This window comes from Curcuma longa, chromosome 13, assembly GCF_044706935.1.
Source record: "Curcuma longa cultivar G26 ecotype Majalengka, Jawa Barat chromosome 13, ITB_CL_G26_1.1, whole genome shotgun sequence".
NCBI lineage: Eukaryota > Viridiplantae > Streptophyta > Magnoliopsida > Zingiberales > Zingiberaceae > Curcuma > Curcuma longa.
Window position 1 is genome coordinate 4,324,345 of NC_133873.1, and position 13,736 is coordinate 4,338,080.

Genomic DNA, 13,736 nt, shown 5'->3' on the forward strand with positions numbered 1-13,736 from the left:
GTAAATGCCTCTCATGTGTGTGGAAACAGGTAGGTCCTAATGCATGATTATGTATGCTTAAAGAGACTGCTCTTCTTTGACCAAATTATGTGTTGGATTACATGCAAAGACCAAAAGAACATTTTGGTATGTGCTACTGTATATATTTATATGTAGGAACCAAGCACAAGGCATCACACACACACACATATATAATTAATAACAACAGTTAGAATAAACCAAAGGTGCTTATGGATTCATTTCATGATCCCTAACACAGTCTTTGAGAAGAAGAAGGGGTTCTCACAACTCTCATAAGCTGTTATTTATTTTAAAGGAGAAAACATGCATGTATTTATTTACCCCATGCATTTACTGCACACCTCAAAACTGGCACCCATGAAGGCCACAAACATGTGAGCTTTCGCCATTAAAGTTTGCACCGCGAAGGCCAGGCAATGAAGCAAACAGCCCAGTTTTGATTTACATATATCAGAAAGCAAGAAAGTTAAAGAAATCGACGGAGCAGAGCGCGCAGCTTGGTCCATTGCATGATTACTGATCACTGATCTCGAGCCATATCTCATCTCGTGCATGGCGTGGTTTCAGACAAGTTTAATTGGGTGGTCCGTGCACGCACTATGTTCGAGCATATTTTGGTTTAGTTTTCTCTCCTCCCGAAGATTCTACGAAGGCTTTTGTATGTTTCTATTCTGAAGAAATGGCGTTTTGCTGTAATCACGTGAAGTTTGATATCCTCATGCAGGGGGCTGAAGGGGACCTTTCATGAGAATTAGGACCAAACTCCTTCAATGTCACCTGCTGCTGCTCCTGTACTCTTAGCATCTATAATAATTAACACACCCTCCGATTCACTGTAAATTTAAGGCCTCAACTCAGTGGTAGATTCGCTGGATTTAATGGTGTGCTTTCAATGACTACTCTGCTGCATGCCTCTCTCTCTTTCTCTATTTAGTTTTACTCTTCGCCTCCTCTTCCTCCTCCTCCTGTATCTGCTGCTGCTGCAGCAGCAGCTTGTAATCGATATGATATATTTATTTTTTCTGGAACAACAATATTGGTTTTGGCTATGAGAGTTCAAAATGCATGGTTCGATAGAGCTTGTTTGTTGTTACTTTTGTCTGAGAAAATGTTAGGAATTCAGGGAGAGAGGAAGAACAGAGGTTGGCAGGTGGCAGGGGCAATGATCTGAGAATGCCTTTTAAACTGTATCTGTCTGCAAGCGATTTTGTTTCAGAAGATTGAAAGGAAGCATCAGGCATGCGTTCTTCATTTTCTATCGATTTTAAATTTTAATTTCTAACAGCGTCTCGGCGGCTCTGTTTTTCCAGAATAGAAGAAAATATATATACACAATGGAAATTAAAAAGAGGGAATAAAAAAATTATTTATTGAAAATAAAAAAAATGTATAAATCTGTTTTATTTTTGTTTGACGTTGTTAAGTTTGGATTTGAAAGTGAGTTTTCAGTTTGATTACGATGCAGTAAAGTTGTAGAAGAAAATGAATTTTCAATTTAAATCCCACAAAAATAATATGAAGAGTAAAAAATATTGGGATTTTTTTTTAAAAAAAAAAGCATCCCAAAACTATGCCATCCTAGAACAGATGCCTCTTTTTTTAAAAAAAATTAATCAAAAGACATTTTATACCCAAAATACTTCTTATTCTAATATTATTATAATAATTACTCAATAATTATTAAATATAAAAAATTAATTATTTTATTTTAATCAAAATTTTATACATAAAATACTATATTATCAAAATACTCTTTATCAATTTAATAAAAATTACTTATACTTCATCAAAATTACTTTACCTTCTCATTTGATTGGAAAGGAGATAGAAATTTCATATTGGAGAGTGAAAGATTTATATTTACATTAAAGAGAGCGATTATATCATCTCTCCTCATTTATCCTCTCATTTGTCCTTTATTTTTATACATTACACCTCTTGTACTATAAAAAAGTGATTGTCACCACACCCTTGACGTCCCTGAATTAGTCAAACTAATTTTAAAATAATTATAACAACTATTTAAGTAGTTACTAAATAGGTGTTATATAGTTGTGTAGCTACTAAGTAGTTATTATAATATTATAATATATTATATTAATGGTTAGCATTGTAATTATTAATCATAGTTGTTATAATAACATTGAAAGTAAGAAATAATGTAATTGTTACACATTGAAGTAATTAATAATAGTTGTTATAACAATGTTAAAAATAAAAATATTCTCATTAATAAACATATGGTAGAGTGCTCTTGATTTTATTTTAAGAGATGTTTTTTTATGATTTACATAATCATTTGAGATGCCTTTTTATTTTTTTTCAAAAATATTTGTTCTCCTTTACTGTAATTTTTTTTTCTTCAAAGTAAATGGAGAAAATATACGTGTAGTAAAATCTTTCTTTCATTTTTTTTTAAAAAAATCATCATAAAAAATATATGTTCTTAATCACAAACAATTAGCATTTTTAGCCGTACGGGCTTTAAATGGACCAACTTCACTTAATAGGAGACCCAACCCAACAATATGCAACATTTATTTTAAAATAAAATAATAATAATTATATATATAAGTTAATATTTTATATGAAATTTAATTTATATAACTCTGTTTAATAAACAATAAAAATTTAATACAGTTGTAAATTAGAAAAATTCAAAGTTTACTGCTAAGTTTATGTCAAATTTACTAAAATAAAAATGAATGTTGACATTAATATTAAAATTCATAATTTTTATTGAATATTTAAGGAGATTACCTGCTTTTTATAAATTTATCTATGTGAAAAATAATTTAGCAAATTTATGTTAGACTATGAACGTTCATATTTAGACATAAAAATTTTATTGAACATTTAAAGAAATTATCAATTTATACTCGTTAGTTTACATAAAAACACCTAGTGTTAAAATTTTAAAATATTATGATATTAAAAAAAACTACTTTATTTTTTTTTAAAAAAATATTTTTAAAGCAAAACTGATCCAGAAACATTTTTTACACATTAAAAATATTAAAATTATATCATCTATCTAAAAAAAGTATATTAATTGGCAGAATTTATGACCTAACTGCTAAAATTAGGGTTTCTATTTTAAACCTCAAATTTTTAAGGCATTTCACCCATTTCCCGCTTAAATTCGGTCCACGCCTCCTCGTCTCCCTCGCCCCGTTCCTCCACCACCACAACCACAATCTCCGCCACCACGTAAACGATGAGGCCCAACCAACTCCTTCCCCTCATCATCCTCCTCGCGTTCTCCTCCGCCGCTGCCGCCCTGCGTCTCCACGCCGGCGTCCTCGGCGTGGCCGCCCTCTGCGCCCGCACCGACTACCCGGCCGTCTGCCTGGACGCCGAAAAGGCATTCGGGAGCTCCTACCCGCCGTCGCCCGACGCGGAGGACCTGCTGTCGATGCACCTCGACATGGCGACGAAGCACACGCGCGCGGCGAAGGCGGCGGTGGAGGAGCAGCTGAGGCGGGCGGCGGACTCGCGCGAGCAGGGGGCGCTCAAGGTGTGCGCGTCGCAGCTCGGGGACGCGCTGGACGACATGGGCAAGGCGCGGGACGCCATCCTGGTGAAGGACGCCGGCACCGCCAACAGCATGCTCAGCGCCGTCATCACGTACTACAGCACCTGCGACGACGCCTTCGCCGAGATAAAGAGGGCGAACCCGGTGGCGAAGCAGGACGACGCGCTCGCCAGGATGATCAGCAACGCCCTCGCCCTCGGGCAGCTCGCGCTCGCCGGAAATAATTAGCGGCGAAACAAATCATTCGCCGATCGATCTGAAGAAGGTGATCGGCGATCGGTGAGCGATGGAAGAGTTTTAATTTGATCATGTTGTCGACTGTAATTAAATCGATCGAGAGTATAAACATTAACGGAGTTGGTTTCATTGAATGATTCATGCGTACGTCTTTAATGAATTTTACTAACTAATTATGAAAATCATTAGATCGATGGCTCTAATGCCCTAATGCATGAGGTTGTCTAATTCGATCCCCAAACGTATTTGTAAGAACAGCCATTTTTTGCACTTCTTGATTTATCCTGATGGTTGGTGGAAAATCATCAGGGATAGTCAAAAGGCTATGAGATTTATGTTTTTTATGTTTCATCATAAAAAAAATATTTTATTTTATTTTATTTTTTAACTGGAGATTAAATTAGTTGATGACAAGCTTAACATTTATCATCGCCTCGGATTATCAAATATAAATACTAATTAACATGACGCTGACTTTAATTATGGTGACTTTTATAATTGGATATGTTCGGATTTATTAAAGTGATTGGAAGGACATTGGAATCGGCTACCCCAAAGGCCAAATTGAAGCCCATGCATTTCTAACACGGAAAAAAATTGAAACTTGAAAGGGCAACCTGATTAATTATGTTAAAAGGGTCATAAATTTTTTTTTTAACTAGTGCAATGTGTTTAAACAAATCGAAAAATATTAAACATATTGATATGGTGGAAAGAGTCATCTATGTACTCAAAAGCCAAACTTAGGTAGAGGTCAAAAGTTAAATCTAGCTAAAAGTCAAAATAATAACCTATTTCAAAGGATTTAGACCTCTCAATTTCATCAGTGCGGTCATCTTGATTTTAGAAAACTTAGACTCCTTGATTCTAGAGGACTCAAACTCCTAAATTTTATAAGCTCAGTTGTCCTGACTTCAAAAACTCAAGCTTTTCAACTCCATCAATTTCGCTACGTACCCTATAAGGGTCTTTTATGAATTATTGCAAACATTCATGAACAAGTGACCACAAGTGAATAGAGGAACAATCATGTGAGTGTTAAACTTGGTCTCCCATATACTCTCATACACACACATGACATTCAACGAGTGAAAAAATAGATAATGACTCTCAAATATAGTCTCCCATTATTGTTGATGTGAAAATGCTCTTTTTGTAACTATATAAATCCTTAAAAAACATGCACATGACAAACACACTCATCTTTTTCTTCTTTAGTTCTACTATTTCCATTTTTTCTTAGTCCCTGTGTTAACTTGAGTGTCTGAGTAGTTACATCTCAATATTCATTCTAACTCTCATAGAGTATCGTTCTTTTGATATATTCATTTTAGAGGAACAATCGGTCTCCCATCTACTCTCATACACACACATGACATTCAACGAGTGAAAAAATAGATAACGACTCTCAAATATAGTCTCCCATTATTGTTGATGTGAAAATGCTCTTTTTGTAACTATATAAATCGCAAAAAAGACATGCACATGGGGTATGTGACAACTTAATATCACACTCATCTTTTTCTTCTAGTTCTATTATTTTCATTTTTTCATCCTTGTGTTAACTTGAATGTCTGAGTAGTTACGCCGAGTCTCCTCGATATTCATCCTAACTCCCATGTAAGTATCAGACCTTTTGGTGTCTTCGATCTCTTTTAGGCCTTTTGCATCATCATTTCAGCTGTCATTTTCGATTCATTTGACCATAATTTCAGACAAGAACTTATATAGTGATTTTATATTAAAAATTATTTATCAACTTAATTAAAATTATTTTAAAAAATAAAATCATTATAAAATTATCATAACAATCATTTAGTAGTCGTTTCATATTTTTACTAATTTTTTAAAATAATTTGAATTAAAAAAATATAGCAGTTACATATTGTACAATATGAAGATTTTTTTTTAATATGAAAAACATAGGAAGGTTTATAGATCGGAAGATTTTTATTATAGTAATTTTTATCTTTTATATATTCTTTTTAATTTTGAATCCATTTAAAATATTTTAGATTCTGAGTGAGTTAAAATCTTTTTCCTTTTTATAAGATTTTTTTCTTTACGTCTAAGTTTTTGATCTATTTAAGATTTTTTTTGAAAAAAATTTAATTTAATAATATTTTCAACAGCATCATTTATTTTTTTATTTTTTAATATTCTTTCGAACCAATATATTTTAAATGATTAATTTTTAATATTTATAGTCTATGGATGAAATCAATACCGTCTTAATCGTCATTCTGTCCCAATGTCAAAGCTTCTTTTTTATTTTTATTTTTTTAAATGACTTTTGACAATTCATATGATATATATACCCCAATATTTAATACTGAATCAATTCAAATATGTAACCAGCTCCTGTTTTGATCCACAGAAAAAACCAGGCCACCCAAACTTTTGTTCCAGCGTTTGGAGAAATGCATGCTTCAGCTTGCAGCTGCGTCAAGACAAAGCAGGCTTTAAAACGATAAAAGAAGTGAATTAAAAAAGAATTAAAATCCAATCTTCACGATTTGTTTATTCATTTATTAGTTAATTGAAATCGTTTGTATTTGTTTAATTTTCTATGCGTTTGCAGCTGCGTAACGTCGAAGCAGGAGCAGTAGGTGAAAAAGGATTTTTTAAAAAAAAATTGCAAAAAAGATTAGATTTCAACCTTTTTTTATATATATAAATATAAAAAACAAACGTGGTTAATTCAGTGCGTTTATTTTATTTTTTAAAAAAAAGCCATTTGATGCATTGTTTTTAGTACGGTCGTTGTTACTTCTCTCGTCGGCACGTCGAGTGGTCCTAAAATCTTATTTTTCTATTAAACTAATTTTAAATTAATTTGAAGTTGAATTGTTAAAACCTTTAATTATAAATAAGAGGACATTAAAAACGGAAAATATTAAATTAATTGTGTGCCAATTTTTGAAGTGCAAGTTAACATTAAGCTTTTAATGGCTAAAAGCTTATTCGATTTATTTGCTCTTCTGAAAAAAGGAACAAAATATTAATCCCTTGTTCATCAGATAAACCATACGTATGATAGAGAGCAAGCACCTACCTCTCACCAAGGAAAGGGATGTTCTAACATTCAACTTAATTCCTATAATCTACAAGCTTTTATTCATTACAATCAATGAATTCTTCGAATTCGAATTCCAACCACATTGAACTCGTTCGTCCGATCGATTCGAAGCTAAAAATCTCAGAGAAATAGTTGGAAACAGTAAGAAGGGGAGGAGATATAGAGGAATAATTTGAACAAAAGCGAAGATACAATGATTGAGGAGAATCTTGATTATCCCAAAGGATCTAATCGAATCGAATTTTGATTGGTGTCGGCTGGGAAACAATTTCCATTCTATTTCTCGATCGAATCTAAGAAGAAATGATTGGCACGTGAGGCTGCATGGGGTGGGCAGATTTGGCATGGCGCTTCACACGCACTGGATTTGCTATCTAACAAAGATCTAGTGATAGATTTATAGAGTTGAACAAAGATAGATGCTCTTTCATCTAAAGAGCCGTTTAATATCTGATTTAATTAATTTTACGATCAAAAAGTGAAATTAAAAAAATCATTTAGATGAATGAAATTACCTTTTATAAAATTATATGCTATCTTCTAACTCACACTCAAACCTCTCCTTTCTGTTTTCTTTTCTTTTTTCCTTTTCTTTCCTTTCCTTTTCTTTCTTGTCTTTCCTTTTCTCTTCTTTTCTTTCTCCCCTCGTGCTTCTATATTATGTTGATTGCCCCCTGCCTCTGCTTCACCCACCTCTCGCCTCCTCATCCTCTTCCGTTCGCTTCTCTTCTCTCTCTCTCTGCTCTCTTCCCTCCCCTGGTTGATGCAAGGCTAGGGTTGAGATTGTCAGGAATCTGATTTGTGGTATTTTGTGAAAAAACTCGGAGGTAGGAGATGGCAGGCTGCAATCAAGGGGATATAGCTCCTCAAGGCGAAGAGGTAATGCTTGTTCTTCTATCTTATTCTTCCCCCCTTTTGGTTTTGATTTTGGAAGTGACAAAATCCTGCCTGATATTATTGAATTTCAAACTGAAAAAGAGTTTTAGATGAAGAATCTTATACTGCATATTGTTTGGTATTTTGACGTAGGTGCTGCTATTGGAGAAAAGATATGGAGGTATTGCAGCCAAAAAGCCATTAATCTCCAAGGCAAGTTTTTAACATTTTAAATGTTATGCTTCTGTTTTTCATCACAGTGTAAGATGCCTCTAACTTCATCTTTAAGCAAGCTCATTTAATATTCTTCATTGTTCTTGATTTAGTTTACTATAATTCGACGGGTCTGAGGTGTAAGATCAAAATTGTTCATGCTGACTGCACAAAACTGTTCTTTTCTATGTTCAAAAAAGAAAAAAATTTGACTAAGTGGAGAGTTGGAGACCTAATGACCACTAAAACATGTTTATATATTCTTAATTTGATTTCTCTTTTCTTTCGTTTTTGTTCGGATGCAGGACCATGAAAGAGCTTACTTTGATTCTGCTGACTGGGTCCTTGGCAAGGTAAACCAGATAATATTGAATTCACAAGCAATGAAAGAAGATGTATTTAGCTATGATCTAAAATGGTTTTTTAGAACATTTTTTACTTGGTCTTGCAAAAAAGAATGAAACATGTGTGATTGAGTTGCTATGTTCTTATTTTTATCTGTCTTTTCTCAATGAACTAGGAGAAAACATTTCAACTCATTTCAGGATGATTGAGTTAACAAAGATAAAAAAAAAAGAAGAAGAAGAAGAGGCAATTAGCTAGCAAGTCAACTTTGACTATTCTACATTACAAGGCTGACATCAAATGGTTGGCATTTCCAATAGTCAACTTTGTTAATCTTTTTCAGAAAAGATTAACAAAGTTGACTATTGGAAATGTCAACTTTATTAATAAAGCTTGTCCTGAGGCTGAGGGGGTTGATTATTATGACTAAATTCGCCGACTTTCCACATTTTTAAGATGAAATTTCTCCCCTTGTGCAGCAAGGAGCAAGTCCAAAGTCAAAAACAGCTGTTGAATCTCTTAAGCCCAAGTTGAAGGTATACGTTTATGGCATGCATATTTTGAAGGTATATTACCTGTCGATTTGATTTCTGTGTTACCATTGCTGCAGCGTACTCCTCATCATCAGCTTCCACCTCGAAGGCCTGCGTGCACAACCGGTGTCGAAGATGCAGTAAGCTTCATCTGTTGTTGAACTCGACTTGAATAGGTGAAGATTAATTACTTGCTTCTGATTCACTTGCAGGAGTAACTGCTAAGGGATTGAAGTCCATGATTATTCCTTGGCATGGACAAACAACTATCTTTGCTTTTCCCAAAGAAAAACCAAATTGAGTCATTTTTATGAGAAGTCTTGGAACTGTCAGAAATGTTCTGCACATAATTAATCATCTTAGTCAAGAACTTCTTTGATAAATGATTGATCCCTTTGTTGTTTTTGAATTTTTGTTACTGTTCAAAATGGTGGGATTGATTGAGGTGAGGGTAAACAAAGCTGAAGTCTTCCAACCAAACTTGAGTAGCCAGTCATGTTCGATATGGTGCCCACTTGATCGAAAGATAAATAAATAGCATGCTGCCAATTCAGATTTTTCATATCCCTTGCAGGAACGACAAGGAAACATTTTGCTCTGATAAAACATAATTCATTACATGGTCCGGAGACCAGAGAGGCTCACTATATTTCTCTCTGGCTGAATGGAAGAATGAATACATCATATAAAACAACAGGGTTGATCATTACATTTAGTGTCAGTTACTAAGCAAATGGTTCAATTTTGCATCATCATTGTCTGCAAAAGATCGAAGATGATCGTAAGGAGGTTACAGACTCAAACCATTTCCTTAATTCAATCACTTGTAAATTGATGCATCATTCTCCCCGACTGAATGAATATGGCCTATCTTGCACTGGTGATTGCTAATGAGGTAATTTAAATGAAACGAATCTTAGGTTGGAATAGTTATTTGATCTGGAAATCAACAAGAACTTCATCAATCAATAAGCTCAGTAACTCTCTTTGAATTTGCTTGCCAGTTTCAAATGCTTCCATCTCAAACTCCACCCAGCTTCCCAAGTGAGTGCTCATGTCATTGGCCACAAGTTCATCTACCATCCAGTTACTCATGGATTCCCATCCTGAAATTTCATCATAAACGGCTTGTGCCATATCCTTCCTAGTCAACATTGTTCCCTTGTTCCATGCTTGATATCCTGCCTTAAAATGATGATCATGTTCCAACTCCAAGCATTCTTGGACACAGTCATATAGCAACTTGCTCCTACCCTTATCACCTATTACCTCTTCTTGTAGGTATCCATTATTACCTTCAAAAGATGCAACACCATTTAAGTGGTATGAGCGTAAATCCTGGGACGTCAAACCTTTGCGGGACAATGTTTTTCTCACATAATGCAGTTCCTGCTCGTTTGGTTTCATATGGGTTGTTGTACCCTCCTGATGATTTTTAGCAATAGAAGAAGCTGAATCAAACAACTCAGATTCTGCTTCAACTGGTTTACTTGAATGCAAGTGAGCAATGTTCCGAGCATTCACAGATGATGTACAAAGGTCGCTTCCTGGAGAAATTAGTAGCACAAGTCAGATATAGGAAGAATTAAATATAAACATATCCAGTAAGCAATGCTTTACCATATGAGCTCTCTGTTAACTGCCAGCTTTCACTTGAAAAGGAGACATCAAATACGGAGAGTGGACTTTGATGATTGTAATTTGGTTCCATGCAGGCATTATTGCTGCTGCTTTGATCGTTTTCAACTTTTACTGCCTGAAATTGGATTAGGCGTTAAAATAAAACCTTTTAACTTGCCACAGGAATGAAGCCCTACAACTGATGAGGCAGTTCAACTCTTGGGCATCAGGCACATGTCACAATGGTTGAAGCATATTTTTCTCATAATGGATAGCAACTACGATGACCATTGGAAAAACTTCAAACTGATTATCTTTCTCAGAGTAATTTGCTTGTATTGCTCATAAGCACAAAGAAAATCACTTGCCAATTAACCCACTAATGAAAGCAATTAGTGTATCAGAGTTTAAGAATTCCTAGATTCTCAGTGAGAAAGTAATTGAGCTTAAGCTCATGTATAGTCCAACAGACAAAACATATATTTGAAAGCTATTGTTATTGCATCATAAGGACATTGGACATTCGAATAAAAACCACATAAAGGAATTGGACATTTAACATTGCAGGGAGAATTATGGATATGCATGTAATGCATAGTTTGAGAAGACACAACACTTTGTCCAGACAAGTTATTGAGTCAAAACTCACTCAATTACTTGTGTTTTCTCGTTAACCAAGAAATATTTGATATTAATGATCATATAGAGAAATCAATTTGGCATTAAAGTATGAACTCAAGCATTATTTTCTTCATAAGAGAGTTGGCATGCCTAAATATGTTTGATCTAAGTTTCAATTATATCGGCATTTACATGGTGCATATAAGAGTTAGTCTCAACTGTTATTTGTCAACATGTTGCCTAAGAATGTTTTTTGACTTGTTGAAGTTATCAGACATGTAACATGAAAGACTCAACAATGTAATCTGCTTCCTTATGATGCCAGACTTATCAAGTGTGCCTGGGAGAAGGAATGCCAAAAGCCTACCCAGGATCCATGTGCAAGTAAGTAACAAATACCATTTGTGTGTGTGTGTGTGTGTATAAATATATACCACTACTAGTTATGCAATAAGAATTATTCCCTGCTGTTACCTGTGGAAATATCTTGCCCAATAAGTAGCATCCCATTGTATATCAAACTAACAAGATTGGATAAGATAAGCAATTTTGATATGATAAAGATTTGTGAAAGATAATTTACCAATAGCTTATTATGTATTTCAATCACCTGAGAATTTGTTGAAGAAACTCCAGAGGTAACTGCAATTCCGTGTCTATCTTTATATGATATAGGTTGGAACTCCTTGTGTTGTGCTGTCCGTGTGTTCAAACCATTACAAGAAGATTTTACATTTTGCGGAGTTGGAGCAGAAGCCGTGAGCTTTGTTGTTCTAGTGAAGTCGCAGGATAGCTCAGGAGAAGTCAATTCTCTTAATTTCTGTTCTAAGAGATGACTCAATGCATCACCATCTAAAACATTCAAACCTGGTGATAATAGACTCTTGTTAACATCTGAAAAATTATCTTCTAAACAACTACCCTTCCCTTTGTCCCATTTATCAACCACCAAACCGCCTGATTGAGATGCACTAAATGTTTTTATCAACGGGGATGTGAATGTAAAAGATATGATGTCAGTGGCATTTCTGTTATCCCCAGGTCGTTTTGTGTGCTCATCTATTATCATATCAGATTCAACTTGCGTTTCATGTCTTTGCATTAGCCCTCTGTAAGTAGGCAAACTCTTCTCACTGCTGAAGCTTCCTTCTATTAACCTTTTCTTTTGTGGGAAATCCTTGTTACTGGAGGATGAATCTTCCATATCAAGGCCTGTGATTTTCCTGCAATTATTTCTTGAAGTTCCTGAAAGCTTGTTTGCATTCTTGTTTTTTCCAGATGAAGGATCTGCAGATGGAATCTTCCTTCCTTGTTGCTGACTCGATTGCTTTAAGCTCAATTTGTTTTTGCTTGATTGACAGTTCTGCTTCTGATTGTTTTGTCTGAGGACACCAGAAACATTGGCTGCTGAAGGCTTTTTTGGTGGTTTATTCTTCTGGTTGTTTGCTTGTGTCCTGAATGGTTGATTTACTTTGTATTCTTCATGCTCCTTCTGAACTATTGCACTCCTACTTGATGAGCCTAAGCCTTCCCTTTTCTGAACATTAACTTTAGCTTGTATGGCTAAAGAGACGGATTTACCCTTACTTCTTGCTCCAGCTCCATTGATTTCATAAGGATCTGGAGAGGACCTAACAATAACAATATCTTCAGTCCTATTCCAGTTCCTGTTTAAGGACTGTCCTCTCGAGAACTGAGGATCATCCAATTCAACAGGTGCTCGGGATAGTTGTAACACCCGTGACACCCTTTCTGTAGCAGATATGTTATCCTTGGGCTGGCGAACTCTTATAGGAATTGAAGGTGAACTTATCTTCCCTTTTGTACTAGGATGTATTTGCAGCCCTGGTTCAATAATCTTTGCAGCTGCCTCCATAATTTCTGTTGCATTCTTTGCTGATGTGAAGCCAAGGTTCTTGATTGGCGATACCAACTTGTGGTGGCTTAATGGAAGGGAATTTCCCAACCTTGGAGGTAATATCTCCCTTTGGAACCTTTCTATGGGGCTGCTGGGCATCTTCTGAGACCTGGTCTCCATGGTCTTCCTGAAGTAACCCTCAGCTTTGTGGGGAACATAGTTGGATTTTTCATTTGTGTAAAAGTTAGGACTTCTCTGGCTCTGGTTGTAGTGAAAAGATCGCGCATCAAAGAAAGGAGTGGAGTATGGCTCTGAAGCTCCTGATGTAGGCATGGAATCAAGACCCATTAGCCTTGCCACAACACCTGGAGCCCTTGTTCCATTGCCATCTTCATCAGTCACTGATGAAGCGCAACTACAGTCACTACTTCCTTTGATACTTGGAACGGCAAATATTTCGTCATCATCAATCTGAAATAACATGATTTGGTCATTCACAATGCAATCCAACTTAAACAAGCAATAAAAGAAGCAGCAAAAAATCAAACTCACCAGATGGAGCTGCGTTGCTGGCAAATTATCAGTGTTTCTCTTCCCTTGCTTTGTGCCCTCTAAATGACAAACATGAGGAAATATTCAAACTTTGAATCAAAAATGAGTTTTTTTTTACCATAAGAATTGATAAACACAAGCAGACTCACCAGGCGAATTGGAGAACAATTTCTTCCTAGACTTCCGGTTCCAATCAAAGAGGTGAAAGAATCCACTACTTTTTGAACCACCCTTCTCTCCGCCCAT

General features: G+C 35.3%; 3 protein-coding genes across 3 annotated transcripts; 2 read left to right on the forward strand and 1 right to left on the reverse strand.

Annotated features, from left to right (window-relative positions):
- The first annotated feature begins 3,238 nt into the window (after positions 1 to 3,238).
- LOC141843915 (uncharacterized) lies at positions 3,239 to 3,784 on the forward strand. The gene has a single exon (XM_074731935.1). The coding sequence runs from the start codon at positions 3,239 to 3,241 to the stop codon at positions 3,782 to 3,784; it is 546 nt and encodes a 181-aa protein (XP_074588036.1).
- Positions 3,785 to 7,558: 3,774 nt separating this feature from the next.
- LOC141844438 (uncharacterized) lies at positions 7,559 to 9,222 on the forward strand. Its single transcript, XM_074732492.1, has 6 exons — positions 7,559 to 7,751; positions 7,902 to 7,961; positions 8,267 to 8,314; positions 8,786 to 8,842; positions 8,917 to 8,979; positions 9,052 to 9,222. The coding sequence occupies exons 1-6, from the start codon at positions 7,707 to 7,709 to the stop codon at positions 9,055 to 9,057; spliced, it is 279 nt and encodes a 92-aa protein (XP_074588593.1). The 5' UTR covers positions 7,559 to 7,706; the 3' UTR covers positions 9,058 to 9,222.
- A 542-nt stretch (positions 9,223 to 9,764) lies between these two features.
- On the reverse strand, positions 9,765 to 13,736 carry LOC141843813 (uncharacterized). The gene is made up of 5 exons (XM_074731836.1): positions 13,640 to 13,736; positions 13,491 to 13,549; positions 11,691 to 13,409; positions 10,460 to 10,595; positions 9,765 to 10,386 (listed from the first exon to the last, which is right to left on the reverse strand). The coding sequence occupies exons 1-5, from the start codon at positions 13,734 to 13,736 to the stop codon at positions 9,770 to 9,772; spliced, it is 2,628 nt and encodes an 875-aa protein (XP_074587937.1). The 3' UTR covers positions 9,765 to 9,769.

Excerpts from the sequence above, each read along its gene's own strand:
- LOC141843915 (XM_074731935.1), top strand. The coding sequence starts at position 3,239 with ATGAGGCCCAACCAACTCCTTCCCCTCATCATCCTCCTCGCGTTCTCC.
- LOC141844438 (XM_074732492.1), top strand. The coding sequence starts at position 7,707 with ATGGCAGGCTGCAATCAAGGGGATATAGCTCCTCAAGGCGAAGAG. Across the intron at positions 8,315-8,785 it reads CTGACTGGGTCCTTGGCAAG|CAAGGAGCAAGTCCAAAGTC; the intron begins GTAAACCAGATA and ends CCCCTTGTGCAG. Across the intron at positions 8,843-8,916 it reads CTCTTAAGCCCAAGTTGAAG|CGTACTCCTCATCATCAGCT; the intron begins GTATACGTTTAT and ends CCATTGCTGCAG.
- LOC141843813 (XM_074731836.1), bottom strand. The coding sequence starts at position 13,736 with ATGGGCGGAGAGAAGGGTGGTTCAAAAAGTAGTGGATTCTTTCACCTC. Across the intron at positions 13,550-13,639 it reads ATTGTTCTCCAATTCGCCTG|AGGGCACAAAGCAAGGGAAG; the intron begins GTGAGTCTGCTT and ends TTTGTCATTTAG. Across the intron at positions 10,387-10,459 it reads GTTAACAGAGAGCTCATATG|GAAGCGACCTTTGTACATCA; the intron begins GTAAAGCATTGC and ends TAATTTCTCCAG.